This window comes from Leptodactylus fuscus, chromosome 3, assembly GCF_031893055.1.
Source record: "Leptodactylus fuscus isolate aLepFus1 chromosome 3, aLepFus1.hap2, whole genome shotgun sequence".
Taxonomy (NCBI): Eukaryota; Metazoa; Chordata; class Amphibia; order Anura; family Leptodactylidae; genus Leptodactylus; species Leptodactylus fuscus.
Window position 1 is genome coordinate 131239018 of NC_134267.1, and position 23837 is coordinate 131262854.

Here is a 23837-nt window from a genome sequence, read left to right on the forward strand (position 1 = left end):
CATACATACAGTCCTATGAAAAAGTTTGGGCACCCCTATTAATCTTAATCATTTTTAGTTCTAAATATTTTGGTGTTTGCAACAGCCATTTCAGTTTGATATATGTAATAACTGATGGACACAGTAATATTTCAGGATTGAAATGAGGTTTATTGTACTAACAGAAAATGCGCAATATGCATTAAACCAAAATTTGACCGGTGCAAAAATATGGGCACCTCAACAGAAAAGTGACATTAATATTTAGTACATCCTCCTTTTGCAAAGATAACAGCCTCTAGTCGCTTCCTGTAGCTTTTAATCAGTTCCTGGATCCTGGATGAAGGTATTTTGGACCATTTCTTTCTACAAAACAATTCAAGTTCAGTTAAGTTTGATGGTCGCCGAACATGGACAGCCCGCTCTCAAATGATCTGAAAACAAAGATTGTTCAACATAGTTGTTCAGGGGAAGGATACAAAACGTTGTCTCAGAGATTTAACCTGTCAGTTTCCACTGTGAGGAACATAGTAAGGAAATGGAAGACCACAGGGACAGTTCTTGTTAAGCCCAGAAGTGGCAGGCCAAGAAAAATATCAGAAAGGCAGAGAAGAAGAATGGTGAGAACAGTCAAGGACAATCCACAGACCACCTCCAAAGAGCTGCAGCATCATCTTGCTGCAGATGGTGTCACTGTGCATCGGTCAACAATACAGCGCACTTTGCACAAATAGAAGCTGTATGGGAGAGTGATGAGAAAGAAGCCGTTTCTGCACGTACGCCACAAATAGAGTTGCCTGAGGTATGAAAAAGCACATTTGGACAAGGCAGCTTCATTTTGGAAACAAAAATTGAGTTGTTTGGTTATAAAAAAAAGGCGTTATGCATGGCGTCCAAAAAGAAACAGCATTCCAAGAAAAACACTTGCTACCCACTGTAAAATTTGGTGGAGGTTCCATCATGCTTTGGGGCTGTGTGGCCAATGCCGGCATCGGGAATCTTGTTAAAGTTGAGAGTCGCATGGATTCCACTCAGTATCAGCAGATTCTTGAGAATAATGTTCAAGAATCAGTGACGAAGTTGAAGTTACGCCGGGGATGGATATTTCAGCAAGACAATGATCCAAAACACCGCTCCAAATCCTCAGGCATTCATGCAGAGGAACAATTACAATGTTCTGGAATGGCCATCCCAGTCCCCAGACCTGAATATCATTGAACATCTGTGGGATGATTTGAAGCGGGCTGTCCATGCTCGGCGACCATCTAACTTAACTGAACTTGAATTGTTTGTCCAAAATACCTTTATCCAGGATTCAGGAACTGATTAAAAGCTACAGGAAGCGACTAGAGGCTGTTATCTTTGCAAAAGGAGGATGTACTAAATATTAATGTCACTTTTCTGTTGAGGTGCCCATACTTTTGCACCGGTCAAATTTTGGTTTAATGCATATTGCACATTTTCTGTTAGTACAATAAACCTCATTTCAATCCTGAAATATTACTGTGTCCATCAGTTATTAGATATATCAAACTGAAATGGCTGCTGCAAACACCAAAATATTTAGAACTAAAAATGATTAAGATTAATAGGGGTGCCCAAACTTTTTCATAGGACTGTACATTTTCAATGTTGGAAAGTTACACAATTAATGTATCTGCAATGATTTTGTTTTATTAGATATAATTTGCAAGTCATTTTATCTTTAGATCTAATCATAACAATTCAATCAATCAATCAATCGATTGATTGATCTCTGTACTTAGCACTGATCTCTACTGCCTCTCTTATCATACAATTTAGTCTATTTAGAAAACCTACTTTTGTTAGGGCATTTTCAAATGGTTGAGGATGGGTTCCCCATTTAAGACTCCTATTTATTAGCCAGAGTGGCTATACCAGTCGTCATTCTGACTTGTCACTGACATGTTTGCACATATTATGCACAGTTCATTTATTTCAGTGAGCCCTATATAGTGATTCATTTTCTCTGCGCTGGTGCTGCAAAAAAATTGAATACTTATTGTTGTGCAAGGAGCAGGGTAGGTGTAGAAAATAAAAATGCACTTATGCTTACCTGCATCCTTAACTGCATTGGTATGCCCATCATCTCTGCTATTCTGTTATACAGAGTAGCTTCAGAAATGACATCGTATCACTAGAACTGCTGCAGCCAAAACCTGCTCTCATCTGTATACTGCTGACAATGGTGAATGGCTGCAGTGGTCCCATCGATGTGATGTCACCAGTGCATCCACTTTTTTTTTTTTTTTTATAAACAGTAGTGGAGGTGACAAGAGAAGAAGACAGAGGAATTTGCAGGTAAGTATAGAGACTTTAATACTAATCCTATTTTATTTCAGAACTCAATAAACAGAGCATTCAGCAGATACCTTTATTTATATTAAGGAGTTTTCACAATAATTTCATCAGTCTTAATCAGTCTTTACCATACTTTGGGCAAAATTTCAAAATTAGTAAAAACTTACTTACTAGTGGAGTTATTTCTTACATTTTGATTCCTCGACCATACAGTAGATTGTTAACCAAAATAACAGAATGGTTGTATGTTAGGGTGGGTTCACACCTGCGCCCGTTCACAGGCACTCACGGGTGGACACTGACTGACTGGTTTCCATCTCCTGTCAGGGTTTCTCAGGCAGAAGATGGAAACCCACAAAGTGGAGACCAGGCGCAGGTGTGAACCTGCCCTCACTCGACTGTGCAGTATGCATTCTCTACATAATACCCCTAATACTGAGAAATCCATGATCCCTTTCAGGCAATTCAAAAAATTAATATTATAGTTTTCACAATGAAAAGTTATACAATTTTCCAATAAGGGCTCGTTCACATCAGCGTTCTCCTCTCCGTAGTTCAGGTTTCTGTTTCCTGCCTAAAACAGAGGCAGGAGACGGAAACCTGGAGGAGACTTTCTCACCCATTCATTTGAATGGGTGAGAAAGATGTCCAGCCGTGAGCGGCAGTGAGCGTTTTGCGCTCTCCGCCACGAAACCGGGTTTTATAATCCGGACACAGAGTCGGACATGCAGTACTCTGTGTCCGGATTAAAAAATCCGGTTTCGCGGCGGAGAGCATAAAACGCTCACCGCCGCTCACGGTCGGACCCGGTCTGAGCTTTCCGACTTCTGGCATGCAGAAGACGGAAAGCTCAGAACGGACAGGTGAACGCTAGTGTGAACCTAGCGTAAACGTTTTGTATCCATTCTTTGCACTTTTTTAGATCTCTGCTTCTTGTGGTTCATTATTTACGTCCAATGGATCAGTCCATGGTCATTTGATGGGCAGTCTATGATCATACGCTGAACGCAAAGGTTTGCAACAAGAGCTTTATCGTGCACAAGTCACATGATATCACATGACATGGACTGTCCATCAAATGACCATAAACTCTCCAAAATCTTTCTATTATTCAAATAACATCTATTTCCTGTAACTGGACAAACCTGTTGAACTAGACAATAGGTCAGAATGTGATGTCAGAGAAGAGGGATTCTTATGACAATTACTACAGACCAGTAACATGCAGCAATGTTTGTTATACTTTTTATGGATCTGCAATGTACAACACATTTTGGAAACTTGCTTTGAGGGAGAGGATGGACAAGATGCATTTGAATGGCCTTGGTACATGTCATGTCCCTAATACTGTACACCCATTTTACTAATTAAGACAACTTGCGATTAAAGTTTTCCTTTTGTGATTTAAAAATAAATACTAAATTAAAATAAATTAAATACTGTACTGTATGTCATCTATAAATAAAAATAATGTGCAAACTATACATACTACATCTCCTGGAGAGCCTTTCGGTCCTGAGGGTCCAGGTTCCCCATTAGGCCCCTAAAAACATTACAAACTAAATTAATAATTGTCAAAGCAAAGTAGAAGCAAATGTACACATTACACTAATAATACTTAGTATTCTACGCTTAGTACTCTAACTAATTAAAGATGTACATCACAGAACTTAAATTTTATAGATTTTTTTTTTATATATCTATAAATTTAAATAAAACGAGTTATAGTTAATTGCTAGGAATTAAGAGAATTTTCTAGAAAGCTAGAACAATGCTTTGGTTAAAAAAATCCATATTATCATACCTGAATACCAGGAGCACCTGCAAATCCTGGCAATCCTGGATGTCCTGGTTCACCCTTTATCAAAACACCAAATAACAATTAATAGAACTTAAGTAAAGTGAACTTAGTATATAGTGTAACATAAAAATACAACTCATCAGAAGATCACAGTCGCAATGCTTACATAAAGTATCTTTAGGGGGCATTCACACTACTGTTTGTGTCTGCTTGTCCATAGCAATTGTCTGTACAAGATTTTATCAGTGGTCACTAGCTGGTCCGATTGCAATTTCCATTCATTTCAATGGGATTTTATCTAGTGTCCCTTAGTGTCCGTTTGTGTCCTTTCTTGTCCGTTTACAACCACGTCCGTTTTTTCAAGTGGACAAAAAAATCCTACATGCAGGACTTTTCTGTCCGTTTGAAAAAAATGGACAATAAGTGTCCGTTTTTTATTTTATTTTTTTAATATTGAGGTCTATGGGCAACGGACATATAACGAACAGTAACTGATATCTATCAGTTACTGTCCATTGGTGTCCGTTATGATAGGTGTCCATTTCTTTTTTTTTAAAGAGCGGACACATACGGCTGTGTGAACCCTACCTTATTGGGCAACTGTGTAATGTACACAGTATATTAACCTATGTTAAAATCCTTTTTGCTTTCAAAATAGAAGAAGAAATAGGTTTTTTAATGTTTATGTAGATTTATGAGCGCATAGTATCCAAACAGATTACAATAAGGCCGCCAAAGTATATTTTGGATGGTATTTTACATAAAGACAAAACCTTAAGTTTGTTCAAAACTCATTGAAGGTATTGGCATAATCGCTGAGACCAATCAGGACTCTGAGGTAGCTGACTGGCTTGAGTGGACATGTGACCGCTGAGGCCAATCACCGGCTTCAGTGGAAGGGATCCAGGACATCACAGTTGGTGAGCAATTTTACTTTGAGAAGACACCAGAACAACAAGACCAGACCATACTGCGTGGACACCGAAGCACCAGGGACAGGTGAGTGTGGTTTTTTTTTCATCACCCCAACTTATCTTAAAATGATTTTTTTTTTTCAACATACAACCTCTTTAAGTTCAAAGTTCAAAACATTACCTTTAATCCTGGCTCTCCTTTAACTCCATGTTCTCCCTTCCAAGAAATAGAGGCAACATTATATTCAAAGTTCTAAATTTTAAAACTCTTTCAGCAGATACAGCCAGAATTACATTTAGGCTTAATACACAATACAGAACAGCAATGAATTACATAGGCATACACACACATTTCACTTCATACTTGCCATTAATATAACATAATGAAAAAATATTATGCTATGTTTTGTGAACCTTAAATGGTTTTAAATCTCTGTCTGGAAGCATAAATCTGATATATTGATATTTAACCAATGACACCATCTATAATGTTTTGACAAATTATGCCTATTTGCCTGTAGTTTTCTTCAATCAGCACTGATATAAATCATGATCATGCTGCTCAAATCGAAGCTTTCTGCTTCCATTCTTTTTATTTTTGTTCCTACTTTATAAAGTCTGACCAATAATCTCTGCATCAATGCTACATGAAAACATAAATATTTGCACAATTGTACAATTTAATGTTTTTGCCAATCATTTACATTTTTGGGCCTCTGTGTTTACGCTGGCATTTTTGCCAGTATACCAATTTTCTAGTACAGTATATCTGACAGCAATAATAGTGCAGTCTTTGTTCGTAGCTCTCTGTGTAACGAAAATTGTCTTTTTAGTACTTTGTCATTTCTTTTCTTACTTTGAACTTGGATAGAGCTACATTTTTCACATTTAAAGTAGCACTCCAACAAAAATTAATATGTTCAGTCCCATTAGAAAAGTAAATTGGAGTGAAGGGAATCATTTAACCAGTGGCTGTCCTTTTGGTCCTATTAATTTCTATGACACTGTACTCTTAGGAATGAATAGACTTCTTGTACACACATGAGATGTTGTGTCAGCTGGAGAGTCTTATTGCTATTCACATAACACATGGAGGACCAGAAGGGAATGGATATAGTCATTGGTTAGAAGAGCTTTTTGCAAGAGTGCTACTTTAAAGAGACCTTTCATGCCCTCAGGAATACGGTTTTATATACCACTAGAAAGCCGACAGTGCGCTGAATTCAGTGTACTGTCGGCTTTCCCATTATGTGTCCCGGAGCAAAAGCTATCAGTGGTGTTACCGATAGCTCTTCACTGTCAGAAGGGAGTTCCTGACAGTCTAGCTGGGAATGCCCCTCCTTACAGTCTGTCTGTATTGTCAGAGGGGGCATTCCGTACTGCCCAGCCATGACGCTCAGTGACAAGGAATGTCCCCTCTGACAGTACAGAGCTACGGACAGTACTGTATACCAACATCTAACAACTACTTTATGGAAGCTACTGTCAGGACACGGAGTCACCGCGGTCTCCTTGCTGCGCGGCGACTCCCCGGGAGACGTGTTAAGAGTTCTGTTGGTTGCGCTTAGGTGATTAAGGGTTAATCTTTCCTTACTCTCAGTGCCCTATGCCTTTAGCCATCACAGGTGTTTTGGGTGTGTTTTTCTCTGCTGCTATTTAAACCCCACCCAGACATGGATCCTTGCCAGCCATTCACTTTGTGTTTCCTGGTCTTCAGCTCTGTCAGATATCCTGTCTGTTCTGTACCTTAGTTATAGTATAACCGGCTTGTAATTGACTTTTCTTTGTCTCCTGATTTTGTACTTTATTCTGATTTCCTGGTTTCACCCATTGCTTGTCTGACCTCGCCTCCTCTATTGTGTTTTCGCTGGGACTTGTTGTCCTCCCTGGTTCCATGCTATTTAGTCTTTTGTTTTGCATTGCATTTTACACTGTGCTTTCTGCTTATGTGTGACCACTGTACTCCAGCCCCTAGCACTTTCAGGGCTTCCTCTTCCTTCACCCTAGCCGCCTGGACAGAAGCGTAGGAGTCGTGGCAGGCGCACTTCAGTTAGGAAGTGCATTGGTCTGCCTCATCTCAGATATTACAGCATAGTTATAGCCGCAGGGCCTATGACCCCTTTTGTCATTAGTTGCACAGTGTTGCATCCCAGCTGTGTCATCTCACACCGCCTGACCCTGACTCCAATCCTTACAGCTACCTTATTTTCCATGATGTCTGTGTCCACTAGTGCTTAGTTAGTTGTGCTGGCATCCTGTTTGTGATCTTCAGTCAGCAGTTGTTATATGCTGGTACATATTCAGATACTCGAGATATAGGTTTGATATTCGTTTTTTTTTTTTTGCATTTAACATTGATGATTGAGGGAAGCAGGGGAAATTACATTATGGGGAGTCACTGGGGGCCCACTTTCAAAAAGTTTGCACAGGGGCCCCCCAGTACATTAAAATGGCCCTACTATGACCCCACAACTATGTATTACCACAATTCCACTGTGAGCCCTTATGCCGTGAACCAGGTCCAAAACTGAGTATAGGTCCTGCATCTGCCCTTTTGGTAGCTCGGGCTCATCTGTGTCTTTTTGTAACAGACCCATTGTTGCACACGTTCATGTGCATTTAGCCTACATATATTAGAAAGTTGCAAAACCAATTATTGTATATTATTCTGATACGATTCTTCTCAAAAATGAATGGATGAAGCCATCTGCTAACTATGCAGAAAGATAAACAGATAACTTACTAACCAATGTGGGGATATTAAAAAAATAGCTTTAGATTTTCCAGAGCGGGGCTCCATCCAGAAGAATCCCTTTGAGTGGTTGGTATTGATCAAACAATCTCTCAGTCATTTTAATTTGATATAAATCCTGTATCAGTGCAGCCATTTCAAATACTTGCAAGTAAATCCAATAATCCATAAAACACATTAAAGTTGAAACAGATTAATTGATTCACTTTCAATGCCAAATAGTTAAATTTCAAACCATTCTAAAAATGATACAATTGTACTGTAAATGTGCCATATTTTTCATTCTTACTCACAGGGTCACCTTTTTCTCCTTTTATGTCAGCCGTGACCTGGAAGAGACACATGGTGAAAACTTATTGCATACAAATTCACCACCAATGAGATAATATCAAAACGGTCAGAAATAAACACATGACAAAGGAAATCCAGGGCTGTAACTTGAGGGAGTGAACAAGATGCAGTCGCACCTGCGCCCAGGAGTCTTAGGGGCCAATATGAGGAGACCTGATCATAAAAAGAGAAACAACAGCTCATGGTCCTTAATGAAATGTTGATGGTCGGGAATCTGGATATATTAATAAAGTGCTTGGATCCCACCTGCAATATTGGCAGGCATAGGCAAATCCAAAATGAAAGGGGATCCTGCACATGTAGTAATAGATCCAATTTAAACATCTTTTTTTAAGTCATCTTACTATGAATAAAAGCTTTACTTATTTCGAAATGCATAAGTGGGATGGAGGACACTGTATTCTGTTTTTAAGTGGACCGAATAACTATGAAGTTTTAATTGGATCTATCACTACTTGTGCTAGGCTCACTTTTGTTTTGGACTATACATTATAGTTGGGGGCTTGGTACAGATTTAGCACTAGGACCCAGGAGCTGCAGTTTACACCTCTGAGGAAATTAGCCAAGAGAAAACATGTAATGCAGTTTCTGAATAACTATATAACGTTAAGGAACAAAGCTATTCAACAATCTTTACCCCCAAGAAAAAAAAAAGTAACAACCCTTTTAATCTAATTCTAGTTACATCAAGTTTAACAGTAAAAATTGCACCCTAAGGCTTCTTATAATTTCATTTTAGGGTAATTGTATTCCACTCCCTATAGAGTTGAACTAACTCTGGTGATAGCTGTACACATGTAGCACATAAAGTATCTGCTAGGAAACTCATCTCTACACAGAAGTAAGTTTCAGGAATAGTAGTAATGAAAATGGATAATAACAGTGGGTGTATGGCGGCAAATACCAAACTTTACTATAAAGCCCATGGTTACATGGTTACATCCTTGCTGCATACTGTCTGTATTATTTTATTGTGATTGTGATGATCATTGTGTATCTTTCCCATTCTGTGTGCATTGTTTCTGTAATGTAATTGCATGCCTTATACCTGGGACTGTGACATCACGGTACTTATTATTCTTGTAATGTATAAATAATAATCATAATAATGATCTGAATCTGTGACATCATTGTGTCTATACTCTTCATGTTACATCATCACTGTATCAATTATTTTTGTGTGATGACATCACTGTGGGCATGATCCCAATACTATAACTTCATTGACTCCTTCTTTGTGATATCAGTAGGTATCATCTCTATGTTGTGACGCTGTATATATTTTTTGTGCTTTACAGAAAAACACACATGTATGTAAATTTGAAACCTTATTTAATTAATTAATTGTTAATTCTAAACAGCAATTAACTATTTCTGCTTAACTCAATATTTGGCCATTTAAACTATTATTATTGGCTGACAAACCAATTTCTTCATCTGATATACTTTCTATATTTTCTCTCTCAGTCTCTAGACTGACTTGCTCAAACAGTGGTCACAATGATATTACAATGCCATAAGGATATGTCATTCATTAAACATACTTTCCAGGACTAATGGAAATAATTTGGCAGGTTGTACTGTCAACCAAAGACTAACAACACCTCAATATGCACTTTGAGCAAGGAAAATAAAAAGTTTTACACTTTTGATTGAAATTCAGAGAAATTCTGATCTGCTAAGCTTCATATAATTTTGTAATTATTATGCAATGATATATCTACAGGGACCAATTTACAGTTTGCCTCTAAATAAGTCTGACCATGGAATTGGATAGTAGACCTGATAACACCATTTTAAACAGAAGAGATCTCAGTAATAGGTTTTGTCTGAGATTCGATGCCAGATGGAAATTGCATGAAATACAGATAAGCTTAACATATCATTACTGCCAACATGGAGGTCCCATTGTGACAGTAATGACGAGACTGGCATTCTGCTCCGACTGACGGTCGGGCCAACTTTTGGTTTAACTATCTTCTCTCTCAGTAACATCATTCTCATATTTTTGTATAATGGGGGTTTCTCAATTTTCTCTCTTTATGTTGTTAATTATGAGTCTATTTACTATTTATTGTGCCATATGTAACTGAATGCTGACACAGACTTTTTTTTATATTAGGACATTTGCTTAATCCATGGGCTATAGGGCAGCGAGTGGGTATATAATACAAATCAGCTGAAAGGATCATATACTGTATATACTCGAGTATAAACCGACCCGAATGTAAGCCGAGGCCCCTAATTTTACCACAAAAACTTATTGACTCAAGTATAAGCCGTGTGTGTGTGGGGGGGGGGGAAGCAGCAGTTACTGGAAAATTCAAAAATTTTATTAAATTAAAGAGGACCTTTCATCAGATCGGGCACATGCAGTTTTATATACTGCTGGAAAGCTGACAGTGCGCTGAATTCAGCGCACTGTTGGCTTTCCCGATCTGTGCCCGGTGTAAAGCGCTATCGGTCCCGGTACCGTAGGGCTTTACAGTCAGAAGGGCGTTTCTGACACTTAGCCAGGGACGCCCTTCTGCCGAGCAGAGATTATCGCACTGTGCTGTGGAGCGGGGAGGAACTCCCCCCTCCCTCTCCTGATAATACTCGTCTATGGACAAGCTGTGTGAGCAGAGGCGTTCCTCCCCACTCACACTGTACAGCGCGATAGGCGCTGCTGGGCAGAAGGGCGTCCCTGGCTAACTGTCAGAAACGCCCTTCTGACACTAAAGCGCTACGGTAACGGGACCGATAGCGCTTTACACCGGGCACAGATCGGGAATGCCGATAGTGCGCTGAGTTCAAAAATTAAAACGGACGGAGTTTTTGGGTGCAGTAGATGCTGGGTGCTGGGGAAGGGGAGGGGGTGTTTTGGTTGTCTGTCTGCCCCCTGAGCTTGAGGACTGTTTTTTTTTCCCCCACTTGGAATTCAGCCTGGCTGAATATGGGGTATCTGCAGTGCTCCTATTAACCCCTTCTCGACGGAATATGAGCAGTGCAGATACCCTATATTCAGTCTGGCTGTAGTCAGGCTGAATTTGAAGTGGGGGGGGGGACAATCTCAGGGAAGGGGCAGTTAGACAACTTTTTTTTCCTGCTATGGTGTTTACCATACAGGAAAAATATTTTTATAGATTTGTAGAGCGGGTGTTTTCAGACACAGTGATACCTAACGTGTATGTGTTTCACAGTATTAACAGTATTAGTTTTATATGTGTTTTAGGGAAAGGGGGGTGATTTGAATTTTTAATACTTATTTTATTTTTTTAATTTAAAAAAAAAATATTTTTTTGCATTTATTAGACCCCCTAGGGGTCTTGAACCCCAGGGGGTCTGATCACTAATACAATGCATTACAATACTAATGCATTGCAATACATTGCAAAAACCATGATTTCTTCATCAAGAAAAGCACTGCAGGCCAGGGATCCTTTACAGAAGCGCTGAGGGCAGACCTGAAGGAGGACCTCGGTCGCCAGACTTGAAGGGGAACTGCGGCTGGCCAACGGAAGAAGCGCTGAGAGGAATCCCCAGCAGAAGTGCCGAGGTTGGACCTGAAGGGGAACCTCGGCTGCCAGGGATTCCCCTAAGCGCTGCCGGCCGCAGTTCCCCTTCAAGTCTGGCGGCTGAGGTCTTCCTTCAGGTCCACCCTCAGCGCTCCTGCCAGTGGCAGGGGATCTCCCTCAGTGCTTCAGGTCCGCCCTTGAGAGCAGTCACGCCTGCTCCCTCCTCTCTCTAGGGACATGGCGGCGCCTGCTGCTTCCCCGCAGCGGTTCCCCTCGGCGCCTGAGGAGGCTTCAAGTTCCACCCACGGAAGGCATCTCATGACCACCAGCATTACCTCTGTAAGGGCCCATGCACACAGAGTTAACGCAAACGCATTTTAGCATAATACATATGCGTTTTTTGACGCGTTTTTTACTCGTGTAAAAAATTTCATTGAAGTCAATGGGAGTGTTATTTTTACACGTGTATTCTATACATGTGTAGTATGCTAAAATGCGCTCACATTAACTCCGTGTTCACGGGCCCTACAGCAGAGGTGCTGGTTGCCATGGCGACTGCTCTGGAGCATAGTGGCGCCATTATAGCTACAGACCCAGCATACAGACACCGGCGTGGGTGCCTGAAGCATTGCCGCGCTCCTGGCAGGAGCTGTTCATTTCAAACTGCAGAAGTACTTACAGTACTTCTGCTAGCAGGTCCAGAACGCAGGCACACGCTAGGTGCGGGCCTGAGATTACGTGGCCCCGCGTGTGATAGAGCGGGGGGGGGGGGGGTCTGCATTCCAGGCCTGCTAACGGAAGTAATGTAAGTATTTCTGCAGTTTGAAATGAACAGCATCGCCACACTCCTGCCAGGTGTCTGTATGCCGGGTCTGTAGCTATAATATTGCTGAATTACCGTAATTACTCGAGTTCAAATCGAGGCAGACTTTTTCAGCACAAAAACTGTGCTGAAAAATTCGGCTTATACTCGAGTATATATGGTAACTAGATTCATGTCACCTCTTGAGAAGTAGAGGATTTAGGAGGGATGTGCACACCTTACAGAGTGACTGTATAGGCGACGTAGGGTGTCTGCTACAGCACTCTCTTGATTTCTATTAGTGAAATTTCAGAAATACAGAAAACTCTAGCCAGAACTTCTATTTTTGAATCCATCATTTCCTGATTAAAATTTTACAAAAACATACTGCAGAAACAGCAATGTTTTCAAAAATCCATGTCATTTTTACCTGTAGAACCATGAACGTTTTCCCATAGATTTATATGGAGCGTGAAAAGTAAAAAATAAAAAACTCAGAAAAAAGAAGTAAAAACACTTTTTTTTTCCTGCAGCAACATGGGTTTTAGCCTTAGGCTGTGGCCAAACATTGCAAATATCATCCACATACTGCGTAAGACCATCACAGCACAAAGTGTAGTTAATGTGTTAAGTGTCAAGATAAACGTTGTACATTAGGCAATTGTTATATCAGCAGCAGCCGATAATGATATAATTAATCCTAATAAAGTAGACATTGTAGAATGTTATAATAAACATTTCCTGTTAACATTTACCATTTGAGAAGCAGTTTCTCTATTTCTGACTGTATAGGAGGCCATGGCATAGATAGTGTTTTTATTAGAAATCCTGACAACTGTATATTTACTCATGTAGACATCTTAAGAAACAACACAGTTTTTGAGATGGTTTTATGATCATGAACCATGCAGAACAGCATCCACACTAGGCTATTTTGTTTCAAAATAATGATTTTACAGAAAGCCATTTGCCTGTATTTATTAGCTTTGTTCCTGCCTGCTCTGCTGGCTAGGCACTAAACCTTATGGATTTTATGGCACCTACTTCACATGCTGTACAATTTGAAACCTAATTTGCGCTGTTATATAATTACCAATCCTGGCAGGCCCGGCAATCCTCTTGGACCAACGTCCCCCTACAAATCAAAACAATAAGAAAACAACTGGAATAATCCTTGCAAAAAAAACATTTAAGTCACTGGGAGCTTAGAAAAAAAAAATCAAACTAATGTATTTGGAGCAGGGATGATAAGAGCTGTAATTTCTATAATGAGGATGGGTTGACGGTACAAAACAAGAATAAACGACACATTAAACACTAATCAAGTTCTTGCATTGGACAAATTAGAATTCATCATAAATATGCATTTGTTATGAAACAGCAGTAAATGTAATAAGGATGAGGCAGATAAGATCATTATTCTTCCCGGCAGCCATCTCCATTGTATTTACTTATCTTGTATGGCACACGTTACTCACGGACATATAGCACCAATGATAAATTATACATAAAGCCAATGATTTAAGTTAAAACACAGTGTAAAGGGTTTAGTGTGACCGGCACGTGACAAATCAAAGCAGCAAAAAGTAATTTGTGGTCTCCGACAAGCACTTTATTTTTTCATGTAAAGTACATTATTTTGCTGACACATCCATACACCTCGGTTTTGAGCAGTACAAATGACAACATGTTTGGAAAACAATTTATCAAAAGTAGCTTACTGTATGTATTTTATAATGCAAATGAGACGCTTGCATCAAATGCTTTGGGAGGGAGAGCAGACACGACTCAAAGTACAAATACAAAATCATTTGTCAAGTTTCATCTGCTTTATTACAGAAAATCATGCTTTTGCAAAAAATAGAGATTTTTCATATGAAAGATCAGGTTTCAAAGCTTTCTACCTATTTCCCATGATATTTATGTTATTCTCATGATATAACATTTCAGTAAAGTAAATGTATTCATCCTCTGGGCATAAACATTATAATCTTAGTAGGTCATTCATTATTTAAGTCAAACCGTGTTATGTACAACTAAAATAACATGCAACTAAACTACTTTGCTACACATGGCTGATATAGGGGGCATTCACACTATTGCTGCTGTCCGCCATGGGTTTACCATTCTAAACCCCGGGGAAACTGGTCAGGGGACGACTTGCCGGTGGTCAACTTTAAAGGTGACCGCCGGTGTCCGTATGCAGCCTCTCCTCCTGGAAACCTGTATTTTTACACCAACACAAAGTCCTGCATGTATGTATTTGTGTCCGTGCAAAAAATAAACGGCTTCCAGGCGGAGAGGCCACATACGGACACCAACGGTCACCTTTAAAAACCCATTCAAATGAATGGGTTTTGACCACTGGCAAGCCGTCCCCTGACCAGTTTCTCCGGTGTTTAGGATGGAAAACCCGGGACGGACAGCGGCGGTAGTGTGAACTAAGCCTTAGGGCTCACCTGCTTATAATGGGCTCATGAAAACAGTCTGTGGAAAAACAACAGAGACATGCACTGTTTTGGTCTGTGTTATTGATCCATGGATGCAAATTAAAGTATATGGGACACATTTAACCAGGAACTTGCTCCTGCTATTAGCGTAAATTACGCCTTTTTGAGGTCTTTTTCTGCCCAACGTTTCATTCATGAAGCATTTGCACCTTTTTTCACACTATAATGCTGCTCTTGCCATTTTAGCTCTTTTTGGTGAGAAAAGGGGGCATGGCTTAAATGAAGATCCTTTTCACGTTGTATTTATGACTTGAGGGTTTTTTTTTGCCCCTTTTTAAAATTCACTTCAGTCTATGGGCAGAGTAAAAGTGCCTGTCAGGTTAGAAAGGAATAAAAAGGGGCAAATGTGCTTTTTGAACCATAAAGGGGCAAAGTGCACATGGTCTAAAGAGTCCAATCTAGACTAACTAACATTTATGACATGGGAAGAATATGCAAATCTGTCTCCCAAGATGTAAACAGGGAGACAGTGCCTCTGTTATGCTGCCCTCTATAGCAAGCACCCTGAACAACATGCCCGACATCCCAGAAGTCTTCACTGCATGATGCAAGGTTATAACCAAATCAATTTCTCAGCTATGGCTGTATAAGTCTCCAGACACCTGAAAAGGTGGTCTCTCCCTAAGGATAGACGTTATCCCCATATCCCCATTTATGACTACATTATAAAGAAGCACCACAGTAAAACTAATCTATAATAAAGGCGCACCTGCAAAAAGTATGGTCAAAAAAGGGGAGATGATAAATAACCCCTATGTCCCTGTGAAATTCATAGGTAACACATGGATGCCATCTATGTGCAGTCCATTTTTCATGGACCAGACCTTGGAAAGAATCCAAAAAAAATGTGATCTGTTTTAAACTGACACTAGGTTCATAACTGTGTTTGGGTTTCTGTTGTTCAGGTCTGATTGAGGACCCGAAAACAGAAACACAATCCTTTTAAAAAGTAGTTACCATTGGAAATCCACAGACAACCATAGACTGTAGTGAGTCCGCTGGGTTGCCGCTTGAAAACCCCATTTGTCAAGCAGAATAGGAATGGAATCCCCGAATGGAATCTGGGAACAAGTCTGAACATAGCCTGGAGTGAAAAATCTGATCGATCACCGAAAGTGGATAAGCCACAAGGGAGCAAGATTGTGTGCAGACATCAAACCTCCAAGTAGTATTGAATGTCCATATTATACAAGTTTTATTGCATCTTTTGCCACATATAAATCTAGTAAGTAATTCCAGCTCTATAAGATGATTTTGGCAGATTGTACTAAATGTTCCATGTGACAGATTGTCTTTAAAGGGGTAGCACAGTTTCAGCAAATAAATGTTATGACAGAAAGATTCCATCATGTTGTTTACATTCGAGTCAATGGGAAGTGACACAGACAGAAGGCGCTCCATCTGTGTCCATCACTCTGTAGCTGCTAAAGCTCAATGCTCTCAACCTATGACCGAGCAGAGAAAAGGAAGTTTACAGTAGTATTATTATACAATATTGTAGCTGTAATACAAGTTTTTTAGGTTCACCATATAATAATCTATACTTCACAGCTAGTAATTTCAAATAATATGTTCACATAAGTGTTCTCCACCATAGATGTACAATATAGTGATTCATGTCCAGCTTCTAATAGTGTAACAGTAGACTGAAAGCAACCCTAAAGTTAAAATGGTACGACTATTTGGCCTACATAATAGGGGGTAGGATAAAGCAGAAGCTATATATTACCTGAAATGTATGCTTCTACAATCATATAACTTAGCATTCTGAATGCACACTAACTCTTATGGTGACTCCCAAAAAGTAGACTTTACATGACTACCTCCACTCTGGAAATATATCAGATGTTGTCCCAATATGCTAATTCATGAAGCTTAATCCATATAATAGTGGAACTTTACTCAAATAGAATAGTCCACAACCACCTCAGATAAAGGGATTATACCACAAAAAATATGTATTTCTATCCATAGGATGGGGAATAAATTGCTTATTGATGGAGGTCCAACTTTTTACTCACACTATTAATATAGCAGTCTACACAGAATGCGCTCACCCCTCTCCAGTGTCAGAGGTAGCCAAGCACTGATATATTGCAGCTCTCCCTTTCAATATTAACACAAGCGGCACTATTAATATAAGGGGGTCACTGGGGGCAATATGTATGTAAGAGAGAACCACAGGGCATTAGAAGGTATTATTAATTTCTAGGGAATTGGGCAGTATTCATGTATGGTGTCATTCAGGGACTTTATTAAAGGATACCTAGAGGGCATTATTAATTAGGGGGCACACATAGACATTATTCATTTGTAGGCACACAGGGGTCATTATTAATTAGGGGGCACATGGGGGCATTATTAATTAGGGGAACAGAGGGGCATTATTAATTATGAATATTGGTAAAATGCTTTAGTGGGAATATCTCTTGAAAGAGAGAGAAAGTTTTATTAATTTACAGAAAAAAACACAAAGAGCACCGCGCCGTACCTAGCGCATTATCCCTCGTATGTTGGAATCTTAACCACTACTAGGGCAATAAATAATCACCTTGTGACATGTGTTTTAAGTGCCAAAACAATATCACTCAAAAGGGTTTTTTAGCAGCAAGGATCTCCATAGTAGAAAATACAATTGGGACCAGTCATCCAAGTGTGTGTACACAGGAAAGACAAGATGAAATCAATGGATCCGCGCTTACCCTCCCAACGACTTTTATTCAGCATGTAGCAGACAATACACAACGCGTTTCGGGATGCAACCCGTCCCTTTTTCAAGTGTTCGTTTTTGTCCTTTTAAAACATTAACAATATGAGCTCCTTTTATAACAATACCAAAATACCGGAAGTGATACGGAGACAAATCACTTCTGGTATTTTGGTATTGTTATAAAAGGAGCTCATATTATTAATGTTTTAAAAGGACAAAAACGAACACTTGAAAAAGGGACGGGTTGCGTCCCGAAACGCGTCGTGTATTGTCTGCTACATGCTGAATAAAAGTCGTTGGGAGGGTAAGCGCGGATCCATTGATTTCATCTTGTCTTTCCTGTGTACACACACTTGGATAACTGGTCCCAATTGTATTTTTTATTAATTTACAGGGAATTTTTGTATATTTACATCAGGAGATTTCTATATTATATATTTTATAATTGTGGGTAATTGCAGGATGGGAATCTTGTGTAGGTTAGGAAAATGTGGATCGGGTGCTTAGAGGAAAGTGTTGCAAACTTTATAGAGACAAGTCACAGATAGAAGAAGTGATCATGGAGGTCCAGATGGAAAATGTGAATGATTACAGTCAGTTATGTCACCTGTAAGTCACTAAATTTACCCTGTACTGTATTCAGTCCGAATCATTAGTATTCATAAATATACAGTAAGAGGGGCCCAGAAAATTTGCTTGCATGGGGCCCAAAATTCCTTATAGCATCCAACTATTAAAACCTGCTTAAAATATCGAGTACCTGTAATTACTCATCCTATGCGTTTTATGTTAAGTTCATTTTATCTTTAATATCTAAAACTAAAGTGAGACTTTTGCTGGTTTAGATGACAATGACAGAGTTGGAAGCCATAAAGTAGTTAATTGTAAAGTTATCCAACTTTAAAGAATAGTATAAGTAAACCGAATTTAAGTAAGGATTTGGTTAATATTATATTAACCATTTGAAGCTTGTTTTAGTTTATTTGGCTTTCATATATGACAGTATTCTAAGGGTTTTTGCTATACATAGCTACGTACTATAGTCACAAACTGCCATTAATATTATACTGTTTGTATTATGTAGATTCCCTAGGGAGCCATCTGTCAGATCTGGAGACAAAAATATTTTCTGACACTATTGACAGTAAGACTAGTTTCCTGGGTAAGTGTAATCCAAGTGTTATAATGCACAGGAACTAGTGGTAACAATTAGTTTGGCACTGAATACCAACAGTTCTCACTATGAGATTCCTAGCCTGTATTTATAGTAGAAATAAATTCTCTTTTATTAAAGATAGTTTATGTAAAATTATGTGTACTGTACATTTATATCATTTTATGCTCTAGTAGAGAAAATATCCGGCTTTGCGAGATATAAACTGTAGGTCCGAAGGTTCCAGAACTAAGGTCAGAAACTGGATCAACTGGCAGTTGCTGCCCCTGTTCCAAAATTATTACTGAAGGGCTAAGGGCTAATTCACACGAGGACAAGGAGGTAGATTTTGACAGTGGATTTCGCCTCAAAATCCGCCTCCATAGAATGGTGGTCTATGTAGGGGGCTAGCTTTTTTTTTTCTGCTAACGTTTTTTTCCGCTAGGGGAAAGAAGAAGCAACATGACCTTTCTTCAGGCGTTTTCCACTTGAAGAAAGCAATAGAAGTGAATGGGAAGCGAAAAACGCGCGTTTTTTTCCATGTGTTCTTTTGCAAAAAACCACGCGGAAAAAAACGCAACGCGTTTTTTGCGGCCCATTTACTTTACGGGAGGGGAAAACAGCCTGGCGTTTTTGGAAGCGGTTTTTACAAAAAAATGCTCCACAAAAAGCGCAGTAAGGTCCAAAAAAACACTTCCTAATTAGGAAGCTTTTTTTTTTCCAGGACCAAAATAAGCCACACATAATTTACGTGTGAACTAGCCCTAAAATGTAATGGGGATGATTTATTTGAAGTGGTGTAAAAGTTGTTGACAGCAACCAAATCAGCCGTCAGCTGTCAAATCCCTTTGATAAAATGAAAATCCTTATCTCATTATTTGGTATGGACAACTGATTGTTTTATATAGGCTCCACTGTACCTTGCCACATAGGATTATGTAGTATGGTGCACAACCTACTATTGGCAGGTAAAATGTAATGCAAATCCAGAAGACTGCACCAGAAAGAGGTTGCTTTTCCAGTGGTTTAATACAGATATAATACAGATATTATGGTCACAAATCCTGCACTGGGATGACCTATAGCAGGGGTCCTCAAACTGCGACCCGAGGGCCACATGCGGCCCGCCAAGCAATTCTGTCTGGCCCCACCGACAACGCCGGCAGGCGTGCATTTATAATGAAGCTCCTGGGGAGCTCGGGCCAGGCCATGGAGCGCACTTCACTTTACCTATTGGAGGGCACCGCTCCCGATGTCTGTGCGACCTGCTCTGCCTCCGGCCCACTGTTTAAAAAGTTTGAGGACCCCTGACCTATAGTAACTGTATAATGTCTGATACAACAGTAATATATATATTACAGTAAGTGAGTGCTGCATATACTGTATGTATATATACTATCCTCTGATAATGGCTGATAACAGAGAATAACATTGAGTGAGTGCTGCAAGAATGAAGGACTTACTTATTACTGGCTAATATGGGTCATTAGATGTGATATGAAGTATCATGTCATGGCAGCCACTTGTATCATAGTCATATACTATGAAGATAATTGGAAACAGAGATTTCTGTATATTTCTTAATTTTAACTATAACATGAGACAAAATAGAACCAAGGGTTAAGGAGAAGATTATTGTAGCAATGGCTAGGAGATTTTAATAGTTTTCAGTGCATTCTAAGAGTTTGGTGTTGCATTAGGGAAACAATGTTGCCCACACACATATTTTTAAAACATTTGGCTGCCTGTTGCCACCTCCCAGGGAATCTAAATGCTTTGTTTTCAGGTCTATAAGAGGCATACACTTATAGTTTTATAGATGTATTGATAGTAACATTCATCTATGCTCTGCAGTCAAGAAATAGTATGCCATAATTTGATCATGTATATTAAGAAAACATTCCAAATTATCAATGCTGCTTATGACTTATAAACGCATTGAAATGATAGGTAAGAATTCTTTAAATGTGACAAATCTGAATCCAAACACTAGTATCTGAAAAGCAATGCCAGTTTGTAAGAGATAAGGGGAACTTGTTGGCATTAGGTTTTGTATTTACATTATTAAATATGCATACAGGTCTGCACAGGATTAATTATATGCAGCACCTTAATGAACCTGAATTCTGCATCATGAGCTTTTCAGGTCATGTATTTTAACACTGTGCCTTTCCTAGTAAAATTGGTACACATACAGTCTCAAAATGGGATCAGTTGTTAAAAAATAAAATTAGTGTAAAATACACAAAATGGCTATAAGCGAACAAGTCTATAAAGTAAAAAAAAAAACAAAACACAGCTGTGTCTGCATGGTGTTTTAATTTTACAGTGATTTACAGAGTGACTTTATAGATGTGACTAGAACCACCCGTGGAGTAAAGTGCTGCCAGAAAACAACATCACATTAACAAATAAGCTAGGCACAATTACTAAACATTTGCAACAACAAGGAAAAAACTCGGAAAAGGCAACACCGCTCCGTCAATTTGTTGTGTAAAATGTTACCTTATCTCCTTTCGGTCCGGAGGATCCATCCTGTCCTTGTAATCCCTAAAATAGGAAAAAGCATAATTTTTATAATAATGTTTTTTATGCTGCTCATTTCTAACAGCGCGGGAGTATTATCATGTACTTTTGTCTGTAGTATTTTTCAGTCTTCATCTCGTATGTCTTATGATCCTATTAATACTAATTGGTTTTAATTTGAACATTTCCCCATTTTTCTTGCTTTTTTTTTTTTTTTTGCTGATAGGGACAATTTATAAATATTTTTGAAGATTTTATTTCTTGAGTAAATACAGAGTTAAAATTAAGCAGGCATATCTATATTTATCAATTAGTTAGCAGAGATTGTTCCATGATTTTCTCATGTCTTCCCAATACCAAATGTATGAAGCAAAAGAGAAATGTTATATACTTTGTTGCTCAGTGTAAACTATACCAGTATTTGTACAACATGCCATTGCCATTTTATGACTGCCTTCATCCTTTTTTCCTACAGAAAATGCTGTATAATTTTGTAAAATAAAAAACCTAAACTTGAATCTTTGAATAGTTCCTATTGCTATAGGAAGTGAAATATCATGAGTAGGTAAAAGACTATCTGCTATCTTGATCAGACTCTACATCATAGAGGTCAGTGGGTGACGGATTGAAAAAGTGATGCAAACTGATGTAATTTTTTCAACATTTTTTTCAATCAGCTTAGTACGGTTCCAGAGCAAAAATAAAGTGTGAGATCCCTATGGCCTAAATTTAGTTTCATCTACTATAATCTAGAAGAAATGTTACCTATATGATATTTATAGTCCATACTGCACATACAGTATACACAATACCTGCATGTTACATGTCATTGATTGATAATAGACATTATTACAAACACTAGCAGTTGTTACTTGCAAATAAGGCCTGGTTTACATCTGCATTTGGTATTCGGAATCCGCTTGGGGTCCCCCCAAAAGGAAATCTGTATGCATTCAAAAGCGGTTAGCTAAGAAACCACACGGACCCCATAGACTATAGCAGAGTCCATGTGGTTTTGCGGAGAGAAAAGTGCTGTTTGGGGACTCCCAAATGCAGATGTGAACCGGGATAAGAGTAAAACCTTAAACAGATCTTAAAAAAACAAACAAAATCCCCCCAAAAAACAAGAACATATAGCACAAAAAAGGCTGCCGTTGTATAGCTGTAAAACTATAAACACAAGTATTCAGTTGGATATAGTTGTCATATGTTATTAGAACAAGGTAAAGCACTGGCTGGTAACAGAATACAGCTTATAGTAGCTTCTTAGAACACGACTGAGATTTGTCAGCAAGGCCCCTTACCAGTTTGATAATTATTGCCTCCCCCCAGTTATAGAGACCTGCTGCTTCACCAGGATGGGCTTCTACACATGTAGAACAATTTTTTTTTTCATTGTAGCTTGTGAGCCCCATGTACTTTTTTTTTTTTTTTCCTATCAGTATGTTTTTTTGGAGAATGGGAGGAAACACATGCAATCATGGGGAGAACATACAAACTCCTTGCAGAAGTTGCTCCTAGTGGGATTCAAACCCAGGACTCCAGTGCTACAAGGCTGCAGTGCTAACCACTAAGCCACCATGTTGCCCCAGAATAAATGGTTTGTTGGGGTACCCCTTGGTAGTAGAATATTTGTTTAGTCAGAGCTGAATTGTTCAGACTGAAGTGTGATCTCTTGACATCCTGAATGTTTACTGTCAAGCAGGGGTGTACAGTGAGGGGCTGCAGAGAGTGCAGTTGCAGATGGACCCAGGAACTTTAGGGAGTCTATAAGGTGTATATGAGGAGACTAGTTGTATGGATTATAATTTGGGACAGATTTTGCACTGAGGCCCAGGAGCTTTATGTTATGCATGTGTTATTAAGCAAAACAAAATGTTTATAGAGATTGCTATTGCTGTAACACTGTGGCAGTACCATAAACAGCTGTGTTGGATTCCCAGAGGCAGCATTCACCTACTCTATAACATATTGAAGGAATACACTAAGGATAGAATATCAATATCATATACTGAAAAACCTCTTTAGTTCTGTATGTTCTTTATAATCTATTGAACATGATTGGGCTATACACAATATAATATATTTATGTTGTTGTGACCTGTTCAATATAAAAAGTTTGTAAAATGATCATCTTGTTGCATTTTAGAGTAGACTTTTCGTCACCGTCATTTGTAACAGTTGTTTTTCATCTATACATCTAAACCTAGAATGTACAAGCACCTACACAATGAAACATCACGTAGTTATCTGAATATCTGTCATTTACTGTAAATGATCATTCTCAGAACTGCCATCTACACAATAATTTCCATTTATCATAGACCATTAGTTAACAAAAGTTTTGTGACACATACAAAAACCATTCAGTACAACATCAAGTATTAAATTACTCTCAAATAATCACTTTCACTGTTATTTCCAGATATGTACATGTTATACCTGTAACTGAATATAGCACTTGTAGTATTGATGAAAAGATAACAGTAATCTGTTTTGGCAATAAAATGTTGCAAATAA

The 23837-nt window shown here is 38.8% G+C and overlaps 1 protein-coding gene across 2 annotated transcripts in view; it reads right to left on the minus strand.

The window, feature by feature from the left end:
- The window catches only part of COL19A1 (collagen type XIX alpha 1 chain), a 661532-nt gene that overhangs the window by 205996 nt on the left and 431699 nt on the right, over positions 1–23837 (minus strand). For both annotated transcript variants that reach the window (XM_075268349.1, XM_075268350.1), the window contains exons 20-25: positions 21297–21341; positions 13512–13553; positions 8062–8097; positions 5198–5233; positions 4106–4159; positions 3791–3844 (exon numbers count right to left, since the gene is read on the minus strand). In XM_075268349.1, the coding sequence (XP_075124450.1) occupies positions 3791–3844; positions 4106–4159; positions 5198–5233; positions 8062–8097; positions 13512–13553; positions 21297–21341 (267 nt within the window). The remainder of the gene's footprint in view (positions 1–3790; positions 3845–4105; positions 4160–5197; positions 5234–8061; positions 8098–13511; positions 13554–21296; positions 21342–23837) is intronic.